Source organism: Vulpes lagopus, chromosome 7 (assembly GCF_018345385.1).
Source record: "Vulpes lagopus strain Blue_001 chromosome 7, ASM1834538v1, whole genome shotgun sequence".
Taxonomy (NCBI): domain Eukaryota; kingdom Metazoa; phylum Chordata; class Mammalia; order Carnivora; family Canidae; genus Vulpes; species Vulpes lagopus.
The window spans coordinates 118,933,132-118,958,806 of record NC_054830.1 but is presented as its reverse complement, the minus strand read 5'-3'; the positions used below and the strand labels follow the sequence as shown (position 1 = coordinate 118,958,806).

At 34.2% G+C, this 25,675-nt stretch overlaps 1 protein-coding gene across 12 annotated transcripts in view; it reads left to right on the top strand.

Annotated features, from left to right (window-relative positions):
- CSNK1G3 (casein kinase 1 gamma 3) overlaps positions 1–25,675 on the top strand; it is a 113,776-nt gene that overhangs the window by 29,726 nt on the left and 58,375 nt on the right. For all 12 annotated transcript variants that reach the window (XR_005988852.1, XM_041761537.1, XM_041761538.1 and 9 more), the window contains 3 exons: positions 5,213–5,641; positions 13,279–13,319; positions 17,620–17,689. Coding sequence is in view for 11 of the 12 variants with exons in the window: in XM_041761537.1 (XP_041617471.1) it covers positions 5,464–5,641; positions 13,279–13,319; positions 17,620–17,689 (289 nt within the window). In the remaining variant the exon portion in view is untranslated. The remainder of the gene's footprint in view (positions 1–5,212; positions 5,642–13,278; positions 13,320–17,619; positions 17,690–25,675) is intronic.

Genomic DNA, 25,675 nt, shown 5'->3' with positions numbered 1-25,675 from the left:
TGTACTTTGACTTCTTTCACACAAGTATCTGAGAGATTTTTTTTTAAATTGCTATTTTCTGTTTCATTTTATAACCCTATGTTGGATTTTTCAAGAAATTTGTCCATTAAAAAAAAAACATTTAATTATTTTAGAAAGAGAACATAAGTTGTGGGGGGAGGTAGAAGGACAAGCAGACTCCATGCTGAGTGTGGAACCCAGTGGGGGGACTGGATCTCATGACCCCAAGATCATGACCTGAACTGAAATCAAGAGTTGGTTGCTTAACTGACAAGCCACCCAGGTGCCCCAAGAAATTTGTCCATTTCATCTGGGTTCACAAATTATTGGCATAAAGTTACTCATAATTGTCCTTAATCTTTTTAAAATTTGTAAGATCTTCAGTGATGTCCCTTTCAATATTGTTATTATCTCTTTGCATATTTTTTCTTTTATTTTTGGTCATTTTTGCTAGGAGTTGTCTGTTCTATTGACCACTTTCAGAGAATGAATATTTTGGCTTTATTTTCTTTCTTTATTGTAAATTTTCTACTTCATTGATTTTGCTTCTGGGATATTTCTTTGGATCTCCTTTCAGGTTCATTGACACTGTATTCTGCTTTATTTAGTCTGTTTTTAAGTGTATCTAGTGAAGCTTTTCATTTCAGATATGAGTCTTTTTATTCTAGAGTTTTCATTTTTTAAAATCATATTTTGGCATTTATCTGCTGAGAACTCCTGTTTTCATTCATTAAGAATATATATATATATATTTAAAGATTTTATTTATTCATTCATGAGAGACACAGAGAGGGAGAGAAAGGCAAGAGACACAGGCAGAGGGAGAAGCAGGCTCCATGCAGGGAGCCCGATGTGGGACTCGATCCCGGGACTCCAGGATCACGCCCTGGGCCGGAGGCAGGTGCTAAAGCGCTGAGCCACCCAGGAATCCCCCTTAAGACTATATTTTCATATAAGTCCATGGGATATTAACAATAGCTCTATTAAAGTACTTCTTCAAGTTATGTCTAATTCGTTCTTTTCTAGCTTTTTAAGAAAACCTAGGTTATTGCCTTAAAACGTTTTCTAATCTAGACATTTAAAACTGATTTTGTTCTAAGTGTTGACCTAGAATCAGCTTACAAATGTTTCATTATTATATTGTTAGAGTTTTTTCCCAATTTCTCATGTGATTTATTTTCAACTCATGAATTATTTAAAAGTTTATTTAATTTTCAGATGTTTGGGGATTTTCTGGATATCATATGGTTTTTGATCCTTTATTAATTTGCTTGTGATCAGATAATGTGCTCTGTAAATTTCAGTTATATAAGACTTAAATAATGATACATCATATGATGATCTTTCTTGGTGAACATTTAAAGGAAATATTATTATTCTGTAGTTTTTGGATGTTGTATTTTATAAATGTCAGGTGCAGAGTAGCTGATTTAGATCTACTGCATCAATATACATCCTGATATTTTTGCCTCCTTTTTAATTTTCTTAAATAACTATTTTATATTTTATTTTTTTTATTCATGGAGACACAGAGAGAGGCAGAGAATATAGACAGAGGGAAAAGCAGGCTTTTCACAGGGAACCCAATGCCGGATTCAGTCTTCAGACCAGATCATGCCCTGAGCTGAAGGCAGACGCTCAACCACTGAGCCACCCAGGCTTCCCTATTTATTTATTTTAGAGAGAGTATGTATGTAAGTGTGGGGAGGAGAAAAGGAAAAGAGGGAGAGTGAGAGAATCTCAAGCAGACTTCCTGCTGTGTGTGGAGCCTGCAGTTGTGGGTCTTGTTTTCATGTCTTGAGATCATGACCTGAGCCAAAATCCAGAGTTGATTGCTCAACTGACTGAGCCACCCATTGTTAACATTTTCAACTTTGATGGTCTTTTTTTCTCTTTGGTTTTCTTAGTTTTAGTTTTGTTAATTTTTGTTTCTTTTTTTTTTTTCAGTTTCTTATTTTGCTCGTTCATATTTATGATTTTTATATCTTTCAGCTTAATTGATATTTCTGGCATTATGAAATGGACCTCTATATCTTTGGAGCTTTCTTTTGTTTTGCTGTTTACTTTGTATGATAGTATTATAGCTTCTCATGCTTTCTTACACATCAGTTTGCATAGTACATCTTTGTGTCTTTTAGTCTCTTTGTGTCTTTGTATTTGAAATAGTTTTTACAGATTAATATAGCTGGATGTTGCTTTTTAATATAGTCTGACAGTTTTTCCCTTTTGAGATTATGGTCCATTTTCAAAGTCCTGTATGTATTTTGGAGTATAGTGTCTTGCTGTGTGTTTTTTTTTTTTTTTTTTTGTCTCATGTCTTCTTTCTCTTTTGTTCAAATCAAATGTTTATTATTTTTATATTTTGTCTTCACTGTTTAGTTATTCCTATTGCAGTTAATTTTTTTGTATTTGGCTTAAGTGTTAATCTATATATCTTTGCTTGTTATTGGCCATTTCATATTGAATCACATCATTGCTCACAAATACAACAATCTTAAAATACTGTAATTCCATATACTAACCCCCATTTGTGTTGTCATATATTTTACTTCCATTTTAATTAAAAATGACACTAAACAATTATTTGTGCTTTAATTTTTTTTTTAAGATTTTATATATTTATCAATGAGAGAGACAGAGAGACAAAGAGACAGAGAGAGAGAGGCAGAGACACAGGTAGAGGGAGAAGCAGGCTCCATGCAGGGAGCCCGATGTGGGACTCGATCCCGGGACTCCAGGATCACACCCTGGGCTGAAGGCAGGCGCTAAACCACTAAGCCACCAGGGATCCCCTTATTTGTGCTTTAAACAGTAATTTATCTTTTAAGGAAATTAATATCCGTACATCTCTAATTTTCAGTACCCTTTTTTTTTTTTAAAATTTCACATTTCCTCAATTTGTAGGTTAATATTTTCCACTGACTTTGGGATAGTTTGAACCATTATTTATTCAAAATATTTTTTTCTGCCCTGTTCTATTTTTTCATTTTAATAGATTTTTAACAGGTATTTAGTAGTTTTAAAGTCCTGTTTCTTTCTTGGAGTCTGTTTCCTTTGACAGCATGGTTTCCTGGCTGTGGGTCTCATTTCTGCTTATTTTGTATTCTGATAATTTTTAATTGTATGCTAGACATTATAAATTCAACATTGTTTTTTTTTTAATTTTTATTTATTTATGATAGTCACAGAGAGAGAGAGAGAGAGAGAGAGAGAGAGAGACAGAGACAGAGACAGAGACACAGGCAGATGGAGAAGCAGGCTCCCTCCACCGGGAGCCCAACGTGGGATTCGATCCCGGGTCTCCAGGATCGCGCCCTCGGCCAAAGGCAGGCGCCAAACCACTGCGCCACCCAGGGATCCCCTAAATTCAACATTGTTAAGTGTTTCGGTCTTTTGTCTTTTTAAGTATGTTGAGTTTTGTTATGGAATGGGGTTAATTTAATTGATGATATTCTTAATCCTATCTAGGCTTGGTTTTAGGCTTTAGTTGAGAGAGTGTAGGGTATTTACACCAGATTTTGGTCCTTACTCTTTTGACCTGGTCTTTGTGATGTCTCAGCTGAATTCCTGGGATATTAATGAGGTTCCTCCACCACGACTACATATGAACTTAAACCTCTCCCAGCACTGTGAAGTGTTTGTAATGTTTATTATTCATTTAACCCCATAGTAGCCGTTGTCTACTAGATATTTCAGAATATTGCCACCCATGCATGTAGTCTAGCTTTCTGCCTACCACCACCTACCCCCAGCACTGACCCACTGCTTCACCTTGTGTACCACATCCTGAAATTTCACTTGTTTCAATAGTGACTGATTTGTGATCACTGTGTACTACCTTTTTTTCACCTCCCTGTACTGTAGTCAGAAAATTATCACTCCCTTAAGAGCTTGGGTAAAGTGGGATTTACCTTTTGTGTTTGCGTTTTCTCAAAAATCACAGACTGCAGTGCCTGTTACTCAATACCTGAAAACAGATGCTTTATAAGCTTTATCCATTTTTATAGTTACTTATAGCAGGATGGGAAGGTTACTATCAGTTACTGTATTATATTTGGAAACAGAATAAACAGTATATGTAGAACTCATTCAGTTTTACAAATACCAAACAGAGGCTTACAGTTTTATCTGCAAAATATGAATATGGCAGATATAATAAGAAACCTTGTGAACACATTGGGTGTTAGAACTAATTGCCTATTTGGGGGATTGCCGGAAATTAATCAGAAAATACTATTTCTTTCAACCCTTGTTATGATTGCATTATATGATCAGTTTCAGAAATAGGAAAAGAAGTCCTTGAAACTGATCCTGGTTTCCTTACTAGTGATTATGTTTTGAAGTCACTGCTTTAATTGCAAAGAATAGGAATCCATTCAAATTGTTCAAACAAAAGTAGGAGGATTGCTTAAGCTTGCAGAATTGAGGTATATGAGTTGGGTGAAATTCCTAGGAGAACATGAATGGGGAAGACTCCTCCAAAAGCCTTTTTTTGAGCTTTAGTGTTTTCATGTATATATTAGAAAATTTGAAAACCAGCCTTCTCCACCTTATTAGGTTGATGCCTACCATTATTTCTTAATCTTGTGAAGTTATTTTTATTTTATTTTTTTAAGGTCTAGTTCAAAGTTATATAAGAATTAACTGTTTCCCATGTTGGGTGACAAGAAAGTTCTTTGTATTACCACTTCTGAAGTCCATTCCCATCTATAGTTAAAAATAATAATGTTTGAATTATTTGGCAATAAATATTTGAATGAATGAAGTTCAAATGAGATTGTATATTTGAAAAGACTTTGAAAATTTGTATGTATGCGTGTGTAGACATGTGGAAGACATTTTTATTCAAATATTTTATTAATTTGCAAAATGTATTCTCTTTTCTGCTTTTAAGTGAAAAATCATATATTGACTTACTGGTAAACTGAAAAGATTTTAAATTGTAAGGTCTGGGTTAGTGAATGTATTTTGGCTTATAAAATAGTACATTTCTATTATATTTTTAATTTTTAATAAATTTACTTTGTTTTTGTGATCTCTTTGGTATTAAAGTATAGGAAAGAGAGTAATGGTTAGCTTAAGTCTACTGTGGTTTGATTTCAGTGGGAATTAACAAATAGCAGTAATTCGTTGCTTGCATTTATGTTATTAATTTCCCAAAAATGTTTTTTTAATTCTTTAAATTGACTATTTTTTTTTCTTAATGTTCTAGCTCTCTATCCATATCAGCTTACATCATTGAAAAGATAACTTCGAAGACATGTTTTGCTGAAAAGACAACTGAGAAAAAATTTTACGAATGGGATGAACAGGCACCAGTTAACTGACTACCTACTGCAATTTGAATGTTAACAATTACCCACCTGGTACAGTTAACATAGTGATGTACCTATTCTCACAATACCCTATTTCATTGTGCTTGTCTTGATTAAAGAATTCAAAGTGGAGTACCGCAAACTTGATATGGATAATAAAAAGAAAGACAAGGACAAATCAGATGATAGAATGGCACGACCTAGTGGTCGGTCGGGACATAACACTCGAGGAACTGGATCTTCATCTTCTGGAGTTTTAATGGTTGGACCTAACTTTAGAGTTGGAAAAAAAATTGGATGTGGCAATTTTGGAGAATTACGATTAGGTAAGACTATTTTGTTTATTCCATTATGTTGGAAGCATTTCTTTTTAAACTGAAAGTACTTTCTAATGAAAATGATATTGTTATTGTTTAGTTATTTAATTGTAATTTTAAAGAATATAAATGTTGGAACTTTCTTTCGTATTTGTATTTTCATTTGTAAGGAAATGAGTGTCTGTTTACTTGAGATCACCCATATGTAATATGAGGAAAAAGAAAGTAAAATAAAAAGTCTCTAAAAAGCTGAAAAAAAAAAGCACCTTTAAGGAGCCATTTTCAGGGTGCTATTTAAGAATGATATTTATGCTACTTTTTTCCAATTTGAAAACATATAGTAACTGATCACTTTAGGAGGGTATGTATGGCTTAAAGTCAAGGTAATATACTGAAACTGCATAAAAATCAGAAGAATTGGGGCACCTGGATGGTGCAGTCAATTAAGCATCCAACTCTTGGTTTCTATTCAGGTCCTGATCTCAGAGTTGTGAGATTGAGCCCCAGCATTGAACTCAGTGCTCTGCTCAAGCTAAGATTCCCTCTCCCTTTCCAACTGCCCCTCCCCGCTTTTTTCTCAATACAAAAAAAAAAAAAAAATTCAGTGAAATTTACATTGTAATACCATCACCCCCCCAAGTACATTTGGGGTGGGGCTGATATATATTATTATTTTTTGTTTTGTTTCTTTTTTTAGAGAGCAGGTAGTAGGGGTGGAGGGTAGGGGCAGAGGGGGGAGAGGGCGTGAGAGAGAATCTTAAGCAGGCTCCATGTCCAGCATGGAGCCCTAGGCAGGTTTCTGTCACATGATCATGAAATCATGACCTAAGCTGAAATCAGAATTGGATACTTAATTCACTGAGCTTTCAGGTGCCCCAAGAAATCTATATTCTTAAGAAAGGACACAAAGTGTTTTAGTGTCCTAAAACAAACTGATTCAGTTTGTTTTAAATCAGGCAGTTTTGGTAAACTGATTCAATTAAGCCTAACTCTACATTTAAGGCAATTGAACCTCAGTGAGGGACAGTTACCTGCCAGATGTCACACAGCAGTTTAATGACAAGACTCTGAGAGGAGCCTCTAGCATCTAGACTTTTAACTAACGTTAGTACTGTACAGATGTGGCTTTCTTGAGTGAAGAGATAAGAAGAGGATAGCATGGTTATATGAGCATCAGTACTGAGGTTCCTTGAGGACTGGTCAATGGGCTACCAAGAATGGAAACTTGTGAACTAAAAAGGAAAAACTAGCTTTACAATTTTCCTTAGATACAACCGCACTACTACTATTTAGTAGGAAAAATCCATTTGTATGTTTATCTACTCAATTACTTTTCATCTTGTAAAACACTCTAATTTGTAGTTAATCCTTCATTTTAATACTATTTGTTTTGTTAATGTGCATTAAATCTTTGCATGAAGCAAGCCAATAAAAGGCAATGACATACTTTGTAAAGAGCTATGATTGATGTTTCCAGCAACTCTTGCATTTCAGTAGGGACTCACATATTTGAAAGGGTGAATGTTTTTTATAGTTTATTTTCTGAAGGATATTGAGTTAGATATTTTGAAATTCTTAAACTGTTTCAGATATAGGAATTAGAAAAAACAAGATTATTTACTTGTATAACTCTGAGCACACTTCAACCATCCAGTCAAAATGCATTGCATATCTGCCATGTGGGAGGCTTGATTAGGCACTGAAAATACTGGAAAAATATAAAACTTGTCCCTGCTATTATGGAAAATATAAGTCATGTAACCACTTGAGGCCTCACATTCCTCAACTTTAAAATGGAATTTTTTCTGCTTCGTAGTTTACTGTGAAGATGAAATTTAGATGATAATGTAAAAGGACCGGCACTATACCTGCATGTTTTAGGAAGACAATGATTGTTCTCCTCCCTTAAAAGATGGTATCAAGATATTTGTTGTATTTTAGAATGAAAACAATGGCATGTTGTATGTATATTTATTTAAATTTATATATGTAAGTGAACTCACAAGTATATAACATTTCATATATATGTATTTGTATTCTTCCTATCTTTGTGGATATGACTACAGTACTATACAGTACATTGGCCAATTTTATTTAAAAGTTTCATATAATTTATTTCAAAATAAGTACATACATATATATTTACACACACACTTATGTGTGTGTATGTATGTCTCACTGTGTGTGTGTGTGTATACACACAAAACAAATCTAGCTGACCCTTTTACTGGGGCAATATGAGAAACTATGTGTACCATATACTCAAACTGTATATGCTATATATAGTGAAAAAGCAGTAAAATGTCCCTTTCTTTTCCAGTCTGTGAATAATCAGGAATAGGAACAAGATGATTTTATTAGCCCATTCATCCATCTATCTGTCATCTACCTGGTTGTGTATCTGTATCTAATCCATCTATGGTTATTATATACTTGTATATATTTATTTATTTAAATGTATGATCTATACTCTGTGTATTTGTGTTTTATATGTATAATATAATAACATCTATACTTATATAGATAATTTAATCATTTTATTCCTTTTTATTGATAGGATACTAAAGAATGTAGCATTTTACTCCTTTTTTAAAGGCCCCAGATAATTTCTCTATATAAAAAAGTTGTTCAGAGCATCATTCTTTATGTACCTGGATAAACATACTAATGTTAAAAGCTGGTTTGGATTCTAAAAGTGCTTGCTTTAAAACATTTTACTCCTCTTGAATATTTGATTTCTGGCCCTAAAATTTTGGTGATTAGTATCAGGTGAGAAAAAATACAAGCTATACATGTTATAGGTAAGTAACTTTCAACAAAGATGCTATCGGCATTTTGGCCTGGACAGTTTTTTTGCAGAGGACTGTTCCAAATACTTCATGTTTAGAACTTCTGTCTTCTTGGGCACTAAATGAAAGTTACACCTCTGCATGCAGCCCCAAATTCTTTCCCCTGCAATTTCCAAATGCCCTAGGAGGAGACAGTATTATGCACTGTTGAAATTGCTCTTACAGGTAATTATTAAGAAAAAAAAGGTTGGACATAAAACTGTCCAATTGCCTTGAGAGTAAAAGAAAATAAACATTGTAAATAATCTAAATTACATTTAAATAATTGATAGTAAATTTTTACTTGTTTTTTATTATAAAATGATCAATTTAATGTATTTTCGGTTTTATTTTATCTTTATACGTATTGGTGGTGAGGCTTGCCTTCTTCATATTTGTAGATCTCTTTCTAGCTTAGACAGTTAACCTAAACTCCTAGAAATATTAATAGGTACTGAATGAGAACATAGCTAGCTAAAATATAGTGTTTTATTATATATGTATTTTTTGTTTTTCTTCTATTATGTTTTGACATCTTAAAAAAAATCTTTCTGACTGGGGAGAGACTACTCCTGCTGGGGCTAGCTAATCTTAGACATAGCAAAGGACTCAGTTGGGAGCATGCCTTTGATCTGCAGAGTATCCAGTCCCGAGCCTTATCTCCTCTGTCTGGCCTGTGTATTCTAAGAGACAATCTTCTTTGTTAATCATCCCATGGGTAGGTACAAGACAAGAGAGACCATATAGTCCAAAGACCCTGGAATTATTTGCCATGAGAATTAATCCAACTAGTTAATCCTGAACTGTTTGTCCTGCCTTGCCTTGGCTTTCTGTAGAAATGCCAATAAAGGCTGGCCTAAGCTCCCTTTCCTTTGTTTCTGTCTCCCACCACTTGAACCAATCATACTTCTCCTGTGACTCCCTTGTCTAGGACCTGTGAGCATAATAAACTTTGTTTTCCTGAGCTTCTTCTGTGTCCCCTCTTGGGGCTACACCTGAGTGACTCTCTCTTAAAAGAACATAAAACAAGGGTGTTATATATAGCTTTATGAGACACTGTACCTGAAAAAAGTTATTGTAACTTTTGATATAATTACGTATACCACAGGAATTTCAGTATCTGCTCATATTTTTGTTTCTTTTCTTCTATGTAGTTCATAATCCTTGTTTGATTGGTTTTATTTAAGAATTGTTTGACAATTCTGCAGGCCTTATGATATATATCAAATATACAGATTTGAGTGCATTCATCATTTTTATGCTTATTGATTTTCTACTGCTACTAACTGAAGCATGTTATGGAACTTAACTGAAAAATGTAATAATAAGGAATGGATTGTGATGTTCTAAAAAAGAGATCCTAGAATATGGTGGTATTAAGCAAAATAATTTTTGTGTTTTTTTTTTTTCCCACATAATACAAACCAGAGGGGGCATACTCAGGGCTGTCGAGGTACCTCTGCATCCTCAGTCTTTGTGTGTAAGGTGACTGCTGGTCTGGCTGTTATCTCCTAGCTAGCCAGCCAGCTAGCAAGAAGAAAAAGGGCCAGGACAGCACACATTCATTTTGGAAGTGAGGAGTGGCAAACCTTATGTCCACTCCTACCTGGAACTTAATCACATGGCCACACCAAGCTGAAAGAGAGGCTGGAAATGTAGTCTGCAGTTGGACAGCCATTTTAATACTGAGTCATTCTTTTATTGTAGAATGGAGGGCTTGGTTATTGGTGGGTAACTAGTAGTTCCTGCTGTAAACACATATATAGTTTCTGTAGAACATAGTTTTCTATAATAATTACCACCCCAATTCCCCAAATTGGTAACACCATCTTTTCAAGTTCAGTGTAGCACAAAGCTCTGCCAGAAATATCCTTTGAAATTGGATTAAAACGTCGGTTAATTGGAACCATTCTACTTGGAGCCTTGTCATAACTGGATTCACTTTACACATACACTCCCTCCTTCTCATTCACATTATACGCACAAAGACCTACTTTACACATTATTTGTTTGTTCATACATAAAACAAACTTTGATTAAAAGCCAAGTGTGTTAGGTATGCTAGGTGACGTAAATGCATTGGTAATATTGTTTCATCATTGTTCATGTTTAAAAATATAATCCTGAGTTCAGCAAAATATTTAATGTTCAAAAAAAAAAGAGGATGCTTTAAGGATTTAGTGCTTTCTTCTCTGACCTAAAAGTAGACATTTGATCCTATAAATGCCAGTAAAAATAGTACTTATAGAAGAATTTGGTATATTTTGGTTCTGTGGACTCTGTATTTAACTTCATCTCTTGTCCTGTGGATATTTTTCCTTGGATACCTGTGACTAAACATCATATGCATAGTAGTTGTGAAAGGATAATAATGTCTTGAGGAAATACAAAGTCTTTTTTTTTTTTGAAAGATTTTACTTATTTATTCATGAGAGACACAGAGAGAGAGAGAGGCAGAGACACAGGCAGAGGGTAGAAGCAGGCTCCATGCTGGGAGCCTGATGTGGGACTCGATCACAGGACTCCAGGATCATACCCTGAGCCGAAGGCAGATGCTCAACCACTGAGCCACCCAGGTGTCCTGAGGAAATAAAAATTCTGTCTTTGAACTCAAAACAGAATTATTCCTTTGTGAGATACTAGTTCCTCAAGATGAAGTTCCTCACTGTATCGTTGATTCACTCTGTGCCTGCTCGAGGAAGCCTACAATTTCATATATAATGTATTCTCAAAAGTATACATGAAGGCACATCTAAATGTTGAACTAATTGACTAAGAATATGATATGTTTCCTGGTATGATTTTTTCTTTTTATATATTTATGGGATCAGTGAGTACCTGAATATAGCTTAATGTTCATGATTAATGTTCATGATATATAAATTAATATATTTCTTCACAATAAGAAATATTGGGCACTCCTATTGATTTCCATCCCTGTGCTCATATCATGGTTAATGAGCCCTATGCTATTTAGCATTAGTATGAATGCTTGTTTTTTTCCTATTCATTTTTATAAAATAAGGACAAAATTCAGAAGAGTATTACAGTATCTGTATGAACAAATATGGTGTGCATATGTGAGACTGAAATTTTACTTAAAAGGTTTACTGCCATTCCTTTAGCTGCATTAGAAAAGGAAGTTAGGGGTATATGGTAGAAAATTACATGTGTGAAAGTAGATGATTGCCTATTCTGTGTTCAGCCGATGTGAGTGGGGCCAGTTACTATCACAATTTAAAAAATATGCTATCATTTTTCTATTTTTCTCATAAAAATTATACATGCTTATTGAAAAAATGCTGGAAATTCAGAAATCACATTCTGTGTTTTATTCTTTTTACTGTACTTGTGAAGAAATACATTAATTTATATATCAAATTGTCTTCATATACTTATTACTTCCAAAATTTTCTATACTGTGTAATTTGGGATACTGATGCTGCCCCTTTGGATTTTTCTACGTTATTTTCAGTTTTCAATGCCAAAGATTACTGTAGTTCATTTGACTTCTTTACATAGTAAAGCTGTTAAATCTTTATTTTGATTTGTTATTCACCTGTTCTTTGTATATGGTAAACTTTTTCAGCATACAGAGGTTTAACACATTTTGTGCTGTCTACTCTATGTAAAATCTTTTTCCACCTTTTTTTTTTTTAAGATTTTATTTATTTATTCATGAGAGACACACACAGAGAGGCAGAGACATAGAGGGAAAAGCAGGTTCCTCGTAGGGAGCCTGATGTGGGACTTGATCCCCAGACCTGGGATCATGCCCTGAGCCAAAAGCAGATGCTCAACCGCTGAGCCACGCAGGTGTCCCTTTACACTGGTTTTTTTTTTTTTTTTTTTTTTTTTACACTGGTTTTAAATGCTCAGAAAAGTCTATAAATTGGGTGATATTTTTTCTTGTTTTTTGGTTTATATCTACATTTAAAAATATTCAGAATTTAATTTGGTTATAAGGTAAGTTGCTAATAACCATTTTCCCCCTCTAGTTAGAACCAGTTATAGAATAATATGTTTCTTAGTTTATTTCATTTTTAATATAGTCCAGATATTTTCTATGTGTTTAGTATACTTATTAGATTACATATGAGCTCAAATGAGAATACATCCCATAATAATGAAGAATTTAAAATGAGGTGGTGATTAGGAAAAGAATTTGTATTCCAGTTTTTTTTTTAAATTTTCACATTATTATTTTTTTTATTTTCACTTTTTTTTTTGTTTTATTTTCACATTGTATTCCAGTTTTTAATGTAGGGGTTCTGATTTTGAAATTTATTTTAATCAGTCTTTGACTGTAGTTTTACTTTGTGTATTGTGTGCAATATTCCAGCAAAGTAAGAATCTTTCCATTTTTGTAAGTGGGCTAACATATTTATTAGTATTATTTTCTACTCTGAATCCAGGTGAAATGCTAAATACGTCATTGAGTTGAAGATTTGAGATTTCTTTGTCATTGAAGTTTTTGCTGCATAGTTGGAAGCAAACAATTTTGCTTTATTTAAAGATTTGTTTATTTGAGACAGAGCGAGAAAGCACGAGCACATGCGTGGGAAGGTGGGCAGAGGGTAAGGGCCAGGGAGAATCTCAAGGACACTGCTTGCTGAGAGAGGAGCCCGAGGCAGGGCTAGATTACATGACCCTCAAGAGTGGATGACCCCTAATGGACTGAGCCACCCAGGTGCCCCCCCTTTTGCTTTATTTAAATGTATTTTGTGCTCTTTTTTCCAACCAGAGTAGAGTTTTACATAATATATCTTTAAAAATTAATTCTCGGTAGACTCTGACATATTTTCTTTCTTTTTCAAGGGAAAAATTTATATACAAATGAATATGTGGCAATTAAACTGGTAAGTTCGTGTTTCTTATTTTTCCTTAATTGATTTCCTGTTTTGTCTTTGATGGTTAGCTTAATGATTCAAGCATTTGGACATAAATGTCCTTAGTCTTCAGGATTGCATTCCTTGAAAATATATTTCCAGGTAGCTTCCAAAAAATCTCTGCTTCTATTGATACTTTTTTATATGGTTTGACCTTCAGAGATTCAGAAATTATTGATGTGAGTGGAGGATAACGGGGAAAGCAAACTCCCATGGGACCTTTCTGTAGTCCTAAATGTGCCAACTATGACATCTGTAAGGCAGCTCTTATCTGGAGGAATTGGGATCTGGGAATTTTTATAAGACTGAACTTACTTCAGGCACAGTTTTTCTCTCTGGTTTGCCAGCCAGGTTTCCCTGAGGTTAATCATGGTTTGGTTTTTCCAGTCTGCTAGCCATTGTCAATCTTGCTTCTGCCAAAATAACCACTGTTATTCGGGTAATGTGACATTAATATATAAGGAGAGACTATTAAAATAAGAGGCAGTGGAGAGAAATAGAAAAACTTTTGGGATGAGATAGAAAACTGTACTACTTAATTTGAAGTGTCTTTGTGATTGTAGACCAAGCTTCACTGTAACAAATGCTGTTTCTTTCACTGAGAAGTAAAGATGCCCAAGAGGGTTGTGACTCCACCAGAAGAAACTGGCTGACTGGCGTGTAGTTTGGGGCTGGCTTTTATCTAGATGAGTTCACCTTAGTTTTAAGATTTGCTCTTTAGCTTTAGGATAGGAAATCTAGTAGGTCATCTCTTAAGATTGACCCTGACAATTAAAGGTGGATTTATAGTAATCATTCAGTTCATACAATCAGTCAAGCTATCAGAGATATAAATATTTAGAAGAGTTAACTTTCTAATTTAAAATGAGGTATTTTACTATGACATGTTCAGAATGCCCAAATCAGTATAGACATGTTTGGTCTCTATAGGCTGATCTGCATAGAAAGCTAGTTAAAATGACAAGGTTCCCTTCTGAGCATGAAATCAGAACAAGGGTTGGTTTGTATGAATCACAATAGGGAGGCCCAGGATGTAGGCATTGGACGGTGTTTGAAAGGGCATTGCTGACTTTCACTTCTTTGGAATTCTTCCTTTTTCCATGTTCAAGGCCAGCAGTCTAGGATCTAGACATTGTGTGATGTTGGGAGTGGGAGTGGCACACAAGGACAGGAATGTGGCAACACCCATAATTCTGTGTACTGCCACAGCAGCCTATAGTGAGCAGCTCTACTCACAGAAGCTTGTGAATGTTGTTGAACTGATATGCTAAGACATATCAACCACTGTTTCAAAGCAGGAGCCACTGCTTTAGGCTCACCTGTCTTTGTGTGTTCCAGGAATTAATTTGGTGACCCTTAGATCTTTTTATTCTCAGATTTGGGACTTATTTACCCTCCTGGCCTCTGATGCCTTAGTAAACATTTAGTATGTCATCATTTTAGTCTTTTTGTTTTTAAAGATTTTATTTATTCATGAGAGACACACACAGAGAGAGAGAGGCAGAGACACAGGCAGAGGGACAAGCAGGCTCCATGCAGGGAACCTGACGTGGGACTCGATCCCAGGACTCCAGGATCATGCGTTGGGCCAAAGGCAGGTGCTAAACTGCTGAGCCACCCAGGCATCCCATCATGTAGTCTTATATATATACACATGTACTTACAACTCTTTTTAGTTTATCTTTGTGCCATGTCACTATCCCCTTAGTTATTTTTTCCTTTTTTTTCTTGGACAGTCTCCCTCTGCTCTGATTTGCCCCTTTTTTTAAGGCACAGTGATCAACACTACATAAATAATAGTGTTTTTTTTTTTTTTTTGGAAATGGCAATTTCTTTTGATCTATGTCTGGTATTTTGAAGTTTATAGAATCACCTTTGCCTTGAATTCATCCAGAACTATATTGGTGAGATAGAAGACATTTCATATAAACTATTGGCGCATATTTTGGTACTTAGTTTATTAAATATTTATGTATATAAAATTTATAAAATTTCCTTATATATTTTATTGTTTGTATATATTGTGTTTGTTTTTAATGTATAACATAATTTTGTTCAGAACCTGCCTTAAAAGTTATCAGTTGAAAATGCTATATGTCTCTCTACCTTCAGTGCCATCTGATTTCTGTATTTTGGTACAAGTAGGAGCATTTTGATAACAGTCGTGTTCAGAGAGCATATTTCAGTGACTACTTTCCATTCTGCTATCTCTTAGAAAGAGTTTCACATTTATTTAATCTTATCCTAGTTCAGATTGATAGTTTGTTTCTGGGTAATTTGTTAATCTGACCTTAGCTTGTACCCTCATATGTTGTTGTTTGCACTTACCTAATAACCTGGTGTTCATGAATAATGAAAATGTCAGCCTGTTAGACTTTTGTTACATGGTGGTGTAATAAAATTTTATTGCTAGTAAAGTACTAATCAAGCTGAACTGACTCACCTAAATTAGATCTGAGTTTCTGTTTTTATCTGGGAGTTTTAGTGAGTGAATAAGTTATGTATTTAATTTCACTGGTGGTTGTATAAGGGGCATCTTTCATTACATTTTATGGTTATGTACTTCTGTATAGTTAAGTGAAGAATTTATAGATATTATAGCCACTCACTATGTGGAAGGAACTGTTTTAAGTTGTATAAATGTATATATGTATCAAATAAAATAATCATATGCATATATGTATAATGAGAAGTATAAAGTGTTATCCCTCTAATAGAAGAGGACGCTGAGAAGTACAAAAAAGTTAAGTAATTTGCCAAAGCCGCTCAGCTAGTATGTAGTGGATTTAGGATTCAAACTCACAACAGTGTAGTTTTAGTGTCTGTGCTTTTAACTGTTTTACTCTCCTGCCTCTCAAGAGCTGAGCTCATTGTTTTCTCTTAAAATAATACTTATGACTATAATTGTTCCCCTGGGATTTTACACATTCTTTTTCTGAAGTCTTTTTCATGGGTTATAGTTTTCATTAGGATATGCCTTGGCCATAGATTTGTTTTTAGTTCTTTTGTTTGGGATCTGTATTCCTCCTGAGTTTGTGGTTTGCTGTCTTTCATCAGTTCTTGAAGATTCATAGCAGTTACTTCTTCACTTGTTGCTCCTGGTCGCTTCTCTCCCTGTTGTCCTCCTGAGACTCTTATGAAATGTCTGTTAGACTTTCTCATTGTGTTGTCTAGGTCTCTCATTTTTTCCCCTGTATTTTCTGTTTTTCTTTCTTCATAATGCATTCCATATAATTTCTGTAGAGGCATTGTACATTTTCTAGTTCTGTAGACATTTTCCCATGCATCTTCCAAAGTCTGTCTTCTGTTGTGTTACTTTGCTGGCAGACTGAGTTTGCAAATTCAGTTATTGAAGTCATAGAAAATTTTTTGAAGTTCTGTTGGTTTTGTTTAAATATTGTTATTTTGTTTTACTTTCCTACTGGATCTTGTACAGATTTCCTGTTACTTTATTATATAGTTTCCTGTTTTCTGCAGATATTTTCACACATTTATTATTTATTTCTTCTATCTAGAGTCTTTCTTGCTTTTATGTTGTTTCTCTGAGTGTATAAATCTCACAAACATGTTGAATGAAAAAAAGCTAGACACACACATATAAAACATGCTGTATAATGTCAGTTATATGAAATCCAACAACAGATGAAACTCATCCAAAGGTGATAGCAGACTGCTTCTGAGGGAAGGGTGATGGAAATGTTCTAAAGGTTTTTTGAGGTGGTGGTTGTGGGAATATATGTAGTTAACTAAACTCATGGACCTAATGCTTACAAACTGTGTGTTTTATTGTAAGCTATACCCTAGTTAAAAAAATTAAAAAATCTCTTGTTGCTCCTGTCAAAATTTTCATACTTTCATCTTTGTTCTTTCTCACTTGTCTATGCCTTCTTTTAATCTAGAACCTTTACATGAGAAGTACACAGTTCAGAGATGAATTCTTGGAAAGAGGAGAAAGAGTAAGGGCTATCATTTCCCTAGCCATGAATGTTCAGAGTATAATTTTCTTCAGGGTCAAAAAGTCAGACATATAGATTTCTTTACTGCTTCATCTAATAGCCACTTAACCTTATGTACATTTATGGCATCAATTGATTTTAATTGAATGTAAAGTTGATTTTTATGTGGATCTAACAACCTTAGAGAAAGATGCCTAGTAGAATATTAAATTATATAAGAGTTGACATTAAGATTTAGAACATTTGGAATTGGGGCTTAGTGATGTTTTAATAATTTAAATGTTTTTTGTTATTTTTTTTTATTTTTTAATTAGGAGCCCATGAAATCCAGAGCACCACAGCTACATTTGGAATACAGATTCTACAAGCAGTTAGGATCTGGAGGTAAAGTCTTGTATTAATTTTTAAATTTGCAACAAATTGTTATAATAACTCTTTGGTTTAAAAGAATAGTATTTTAAATTTGGTTAAAATGAATCACTTCTTTAAGGCTATGCTTACAAGACATTTCCTTACTAGAGTCTTAATGTTCTCTTTTTGTTTTAATTATGACTTTTTTTGGAGCTTACTTGGTTGGTGCTAATATGAATAGGGAACATTGTGAAAAAAAATTAACTTGAAAATACAAGATGCATATGACTTCTAAAGTCTTAGCCTTTTTGGTGATATTATAGTTACTGAAATGACTTAGGACAGTGGTAGGCTGAAAAGTGGCCCATAAAAGATACCCATATCATAATCCTTGGAACCTGTAAATTTACCTTTGCAGGAATGATGAAATTAAGGATTTTGTGATGGGTAGATTATTCTGGATTATTGGATAGCACCTCAATACAGTCACAAATGTCCTTGTAAAAGAAAGATATTTTATATACACCAAGAAGAAGGCAAAGTGGTTTTAAAATGCAGATTGCTTATGTAGCCATAACAGTGAATGCTGGCAGTCACAGAAACCTGGAAGAGGTTTCCAGGATTCTTCCTTAGAATCTCCAGATAGAATATGCTCCTACCAATACCTTGATTCAACCTAATGAGAATGATTCCAGGTTTCTGGCTTCCAGATCTGTGACAAAATAAATTGCTGTTTTAGCCACAAGTATGCAGTAATTACATTGTATGAAGTTAATAAAGGTGAATTTTTTTTTTTTAGTACAGGTATTTTTATATGAACTATAAAATTAATGAGCAGGGATATTTTTTGCCATTGGAAAAAAAGCTAATAAGAAGATTTCCTATATATGTTGCGTTGCCTTTATGTAAATGCCTCTCACAGCTGTACATTTTCTGTTCACTTCTGTTCTGCTGACTGTAATGGCTCTGTATGTGTAGTTCCTTATCAGCTAGGGATATTTTGTTTCCCCGGATTTAATAAAATGGATTTATTTTCTTGTGTCTTTTTGTAAGCACATGTTTTTATTCTAGTTGATAGAGCTGAGCACTTCTTAATACGTTATTAATTTTGCACATTCTTTTCTTTCTTTTTTCTTTTTTTTCCTTCTTTTTTTTTCCTAACAGCATACTTTCCAAATGAGTAGTCACTATAGGGACAATAAGTTGACATTTTGTATTAATGTTTTTATCACTGAAGTCTTCTCATAATGCATTTTTAAGTCTGATAGCAGCCCTCTAGGAGTTATCAAAATTATCATTGACAACTGAGATTTAAAGGATAGGGGGATAAAACTAATTATGTATGAAACCATACATATTAGTTAGTACTAGCAAGTGATAGAAAGCCCTAAGAAGCTAAGTGGAAAAAAAAAAAAAAAAGAGTTTATTGGCTCATCTACTGGAAATTCAGGGAAAGGACCTATTTTTAAGACATTATTGTATCCAGGACTTCAAATACTGCCATCAGGAACATTCTTGAATTTGTTTCTGTGCTCTGTCTTTGTGTATGTGTGTAAGTTTCATTTTCTGGTTGGCCCTTTTTATGAGATGGCGGAGGTGGTTACCAATAGCCTAGCTTAGCAATTACGATGTCATTTTTTTCCCTAAAAATTCTAGCGAAAGTTCTAGGACCGAATCTTACTGTCTTACTTTGGATCTCATGCCTTTCCTTGTTTTAATTGCTGAATTTCATTGCCCAGGTTTAGATCTTTTGCTCATCTCAGGAGCTACTGATGACTCTGGGACTAAGAATGGGGCTACATGGTTGCCTATTGGGAAACTGAGGTGTTAATCAGAGGAAGATTGGATGCTGGGGAAATAAAGACAGCAGATCGATCATTATTTATACAGTAAGGCTATCATTTGGAAAAATACGATCGAACACTTTAATTAGAGAAGAATGAATAAGTCAATTTAGAGTTTAGGGAGTCATTGAATTGAGTACCAAATGTACACTTACTTTTATTATTATATCTTTGCCTTCTTTAACTTTAAAAATTATGTCAGGGTAGTAAAAATGAGGCCTATGTCTTGACCACTTGAATGCCATAGGGCTACAGTATTCCATAGTGACAGAGTCCACCATATAGAGGACAATCAGTATATATTAGGACGCTTCCCTGTGCTCCATGGCATAGCATTTACATAGATTGAAATATGAATGGTATTGCATGAAGCTGACGAAAGTGTGAATATTTTTGAGTATTTTATGTGAATCGTGAATTTAGGTTACTACAGAATTTTTATATCAATCATGAATTTTAAAAACATTTTATAATGCCCATGTGAGCTTTGTAGAGAAAACAAGAGTTTAGTTGTTTGGGGAGGGACTGATGATTTTTTAAAATAGTTGGATTTGGGGGGTGCTGGCTGTCTCAGTCAGTAAAGGATGTGACTCTTGATCTCACAGTCCCGAGTTCAAGCCCCACAGTGGGCATGGAGCCTAATAAACAAAAAGTTTGATTTTGGAATTGATACTTGAAGGGGTTATATTTTCAGACTGGTCTTAATCATAAATGAGTCATCCAAGGTAATTTTACTTATAACTCTCTTAAAATATTTTAAGTTTTATTTAAGTAGCAGTGTGATTGTTAGTATTCTCTTTAAAAATAAGTATAATTAATTAATACTGAGACTCAGTGAACTCCTAAAACTTGACCACAAGAATACAGACAGGGTGTTTCAAAAGTGGGCAAAAGGCTTGAGTAGACATTTCTCCAACTATGTAGAGATGGCCAATAAGCACCTGAAAAAATGCTCAATATCAGCAATCATTAGAGAAATATAAATGAAAACTGTAAAGATATACCACTTCATATCCATAGAATGGCTGTTATCAAACCAATAACCAGTAAACAAATGTTAGTATGAATGTGGAAAAATCAAAGTCTTCATGCATTGCTGGTGGGAATGTAAAATGGTACAGCTGCAGATGTTATGGAAAACAGTATGACTGTTCCTCAAAGAAAATTAAACATAGAATTACCATTTGATCCAGCAATTCTACTTCTTGTTTATCTGTACAAAAGATTGCATGCTAATGGATATCATACCCCTGTGTTCATAGCAGCATGATTTGCAGTAGCCAAAAGATGGAAACAACCTAAGTGTCCATCAACAGATGAATGGATAAACAAAGTGTGATCTATACATATGATGAAATGTTATTCAGTCTTTAAAAAGAAGGGAAATTTGGACATATGCTACAATATAGATGAGCCTTGAGGACATTATGCTAACTAAAATAAGCCTGTCACAGACAAATACTCTGTGATCTCTTATTTGAGGTCCCTAGAGTAGTCAGATTCATAGAGACAGAATGGTGGTTGCCAGGGGGCTGTAAGGGGATAGGGAAATAGGAAAATATTATTTCATAGGTATGGAGTTTCAGGATGAAGTGATGGAAGGAAGAGTTCTGGACATGGATAGTGGTGATGGTTGTACAACGGTGTGAGTATTTCCCTCATGCCACTGAGCTAAACACTTAAAAATGGCTAAAATAACAGATTTTATGTCATGTGTGCCTGACCACAGTCAAAGCAAAAATTAAAAGATGTATTTATTTAGGATTATTTATTGGGCTATCTGTGAAAAAAATATATAATTTCTGTATTTTTAACCTCCTGTAAGTCCATATGTCTCTGTTTCTCTGAAATAGAATATTTCCTGAGAATATCTCTGTTTTCTTTTGTATTTGTTTCCTGAATCCATTCTATACAGACACTGAAACTATTCTATATAACATTACTGCAGTGTGTACATGAGGGGCTGCCTCTCTCTCACTACTTAGCTTTCCCCAGGATTAGAGTATTGTTTCATACCATTACTGCTTTCTGTAATAGATTGCAAAAAATGTAATGTATCAAATAGTCTTGTTTTGTCACATCCAGTCAGCATTTATTGAGTCAAAGGAAGATCTAGATTTGGGAATCATCAGCATATAGGTGGTTTCTAAAACTAAGGGAATGACTGAGATCCCACAGGGGAGAGTATAGAGCATGACATAAGAAGAGGAACAGAGACAAAACCACACTGACCACTGCACTGGGTACAAATGACTTTTTCAGTCATAAAAATCACAATAGCAGTAGTTTACACAAGGGAAGGGATGTTTTGTGAGAAAAAATGAACAAGCAGTTCTCAGGTAGACAATTGTAGGGTTCATATAGCTACTCACAAGTAAGGAATTGTGCTCCTGTTTTTAGTATGTGGCTTTCATCATATGGTCCTGAATTTCTTGAAACGGAAGGAAGAAAACAGATGAAATTGCTGTCCAAATACTTCCAGTTCTCTATCCCTTGCCTCCATTCTTAAAATCTAGTTATACATGCATGACCTTAGTGGGATCAGAAATTCTGTGTACCTAGAATTGCATTCCCTCTCTTCTTTTTACTTTTCCAGTGATTTTGCTCTCTTCCCAAAGACCTGTTTGCTCTTCTGGATTATTTTGTGCTATTAGTGGCACACCCATTCAAGATGAAAAGGGTAATTGCCTCGGATTTCGGCCAATTGGGATGATCACAAAGTTCTGTCATATCATTTAGCATAAAATCCAAATTTCTTTCTCTTTCTACTAATCCACTTTTTGGTTACACTCAATTTACTGTTCCTTGAATAGATCATATTATTTTCCTCTGTATTCTCCTATGTGGAATGTCTTTCTTTCTCAATGAATTCCTTCTTTCTTTGGGCCCTAGCTAAATGTCACCTCTTTTGCAGTACATTTCCTGACATTGTTTTGTTTCTCTCCTGAAATATATATTTATTTTTTTTATATTTTATTTATTTATTCATGAGGGGCAGAGAGAGAGATACAGAGAGAGAGAGAGACAGAGAGAGACAGAGAGAGAGAGGGAGAGGCAGAGACATAGGCAGAGGGACAAGCAGGCTCCACATAGGGAGCCCAATGTGGGACTCCATCCTGGGTCTCCAGGATCACATCCCGGGCTGAAGGCGTGGTGCTAAACCGTTGAGCCACCGGGGCTGCCCCAGAATTTCTTTATTAGCTGATAATCTTCCTGACAGAAAGCAAAATAACTTTTCTTTGTCATAAATTATTACTTACGAGAGGAAGTAGAATAGTCTTTTTCTGTTATAAATTACTGTTGTCAGCGATCTGTAACTAGATCTGTAACTATAGAAGTAGTGTTAAACACACTGTTTGAGACCATGCATATGTAAATCATTGTTTCTAAGTGAGTGCCTTGGCTTTTTGATGTGCCTTGAACTATGTAGTTCTAAACAATAATTTGATAATAGCAGCAGTGGCTCTTTCTAAAATTATACTTCTCCATAGTATTGCCTTCTGAGAGTTGTTAAAAGAGCTCTTCTTCCTGCCTTGTACTGACCCCTCTGCCTTCTTGGCTTGTGCCTTGTTAAAAAAATCACGATTTAGGTATTTCCTCTGTGTTTTGCTCTGGTTTACAGACACCTCCATTTTCACTTCCTTTTCAAGACAATTTAGGGCTGTTTGCTAGTTAAATGTGTGTTGGTGATTCCATAATGTATGGAAATCTGATCATACCGTTTACTTTTAAGAAAGGTTGTAATAATCCAAAACTTTTAAAGCTGGATATCTACATTTATTAATATCTAAAGTTCCTTTAATTGAGAAGCCTGATTAAAAGTTTTCTATATTGAAGAAATGAGAAATTCTGTTCTTTCTGTGTATAAATGTCTGAGAGAACTAAAAGAAAATGCTGTAAAAACCATGGGAGTGAAGTGAATAAACTAATTAGGATATCTCCCATTGCATTTTGGTATTAACAAACATAATAAAGAATCCTGTATTGGGTGAGCCAGTGACTAGTGTAGACTTAATGTAAGCTCAGATCAACAGCAGTTGATGTAGCAGCTTCTGAGAGTTCCCTTTTCTGTCATAGCTTAATTGCTTTGAGAAGACATCGTAAATATGCGTAATATTTCTCATTCCTTACAGAGGCCTCTCTTTATGGGAATTTCTTTCAGTTATGCATTGCTCAACTTTTAGGAATTTATATGTGACTACCCGTGTATGTTGCTACTTTTGATAGAAGCAGTACAAAGGTTTTGTGTTAGTCATAGTTGATGGAGAATGTATACACTTAAAGAAAGCTATGCATTATCAACATAATAAGGAAAGTTTAACTAATAGTGCTTTTAGTTTGGTTTATGTGGTACAGGTATTAGAGTAGTTCTATGTGGTGTGGTAATTATAGTATTTTTAGTGAGAAATTAATCACATAAGAATCTTAAATTAAAAAAAAAATACCTTTGACTAGGGTAGGACTAAATGGTGACGGATTTAATTTTCTAAAATGCAGCATAATTTTTAAATTTCTCTATGTAATATTAAAAAGATTGAAAGTATAAAACCATTAAATACTGTTGATGGTTTCATATTTCATTTTTATTTTTGATTTAAATATTAAGTAACACATTGTGAGAGAAAGATACGTAAACTAGAAGCTTGGGTAAAATGATACAGAGAATTTATTTTTTCCTTCGTAATTAGGCCCAGAGAATAATAACTGAATAATGAATAATGTAACATAATATGATGAATATAATTTTATTCAATATTCATGCAATATTCTTTATTCATGTAATATTCAATATAATGGACAATACTTGTTTGTAGGTGTTATTTTTTTTAACGTTCTTTGAAATTTAGAATGATCTCAAAATGTGTAAAGAGTATTATCACAGAAAGACTTTTATTTTCTTTTTACTGTGGGGTGACCTTATTTCATTTGGGGTTCATTGGTAGAATTTTATTTCTAAATGTGGGTGTTATGATATTTAATGGAACCACTGTTGGCCACGTCTGGAACCCACTGCATCTGCTTGTTCACATCAGAGCTTGCTGTTCAGCTAGGTCAGCAATTTTCATACTTCTGGGTCTCAGGATCCTTTTTTACCCTTCAAACTTTTTGAAGATCCCAGAGAACTTTTGTTGTTGTGAGTTATATATATTTACCATATGAGAAATTAAAACAAATATAAAACTGTTCCTACATTAATTCATTTTGAATTAACACTAACATTTTAAAATCACAACTAACCACATTTTCCAAATCAAAATAATCTGAAAAGAGTGCTTTTATTTTACGAATTTGCACATTTCTTTGTTTCTGGCTTACCAGAAAACAGCTGGATTTTCCTTATCTTCTTCTTTCAGTCCACTGACATATCACATGTTGTGTAGCCCCTGGAAAATATGACTGTTTGCTTGTGAGAGAAGGAGAGTGAAAAGGGTAAATGACATCTTAGTGTTGTTGTAAAAACAATTTTGATGTCATTGACCTCCTGAAAGGGTCTCATGGACCACCCATTCCCTTCCCTTGGTTCCCACCCTTCCCATTCCCTTGATGTGTCTCCAGACCACATGTGGAGAACTGCTGAGTTAAGAGTATAAGCTTTTATGTTAAAGGTTAAGAACACCTTAAAGTGAAACTTCCTTGAAAAAGAATATAGCATATGTGATAATTCTGTATAGTATTTCTAATCAGATTTTAGGATTTCTTAAGCACATCTGTAGATTTCAAATTTCCTAGTCAGAATTTTAAGGCTTTTGTTCTAATCCTTCCCATGTGAATACTACCAGTTATGAAAATGAAAAGAAACGTCATGATATTATTTCTTTTAATGATGCATTTAACTATTGCCCAACTATAAGGAGCTGAAGTACTTCAATACCTGGCACAAAATATAGTAAGCAGTCTTAAGAGTATTTGTTACACCTCCTAATGTTGTTCTGTGACTTTAATTAATTAATGTTTTGTCACTTAAATGGAATGCTGAAATATAAAAAGAAGCGTTTGATAAAATTAATGTTAGGAGACAAAGGGTGAGATTGTATTTTCAAATAATATATGAATTTTGTATTTTTGCCCATTCTTGGGAGAAAAAATATACTTGCCTTGAAAGTTAGGGATACTGGAAATTACCAGAACTAATTTTCATAAATTCACAATGGATGGCTCTTTATAGTAGTCTTAC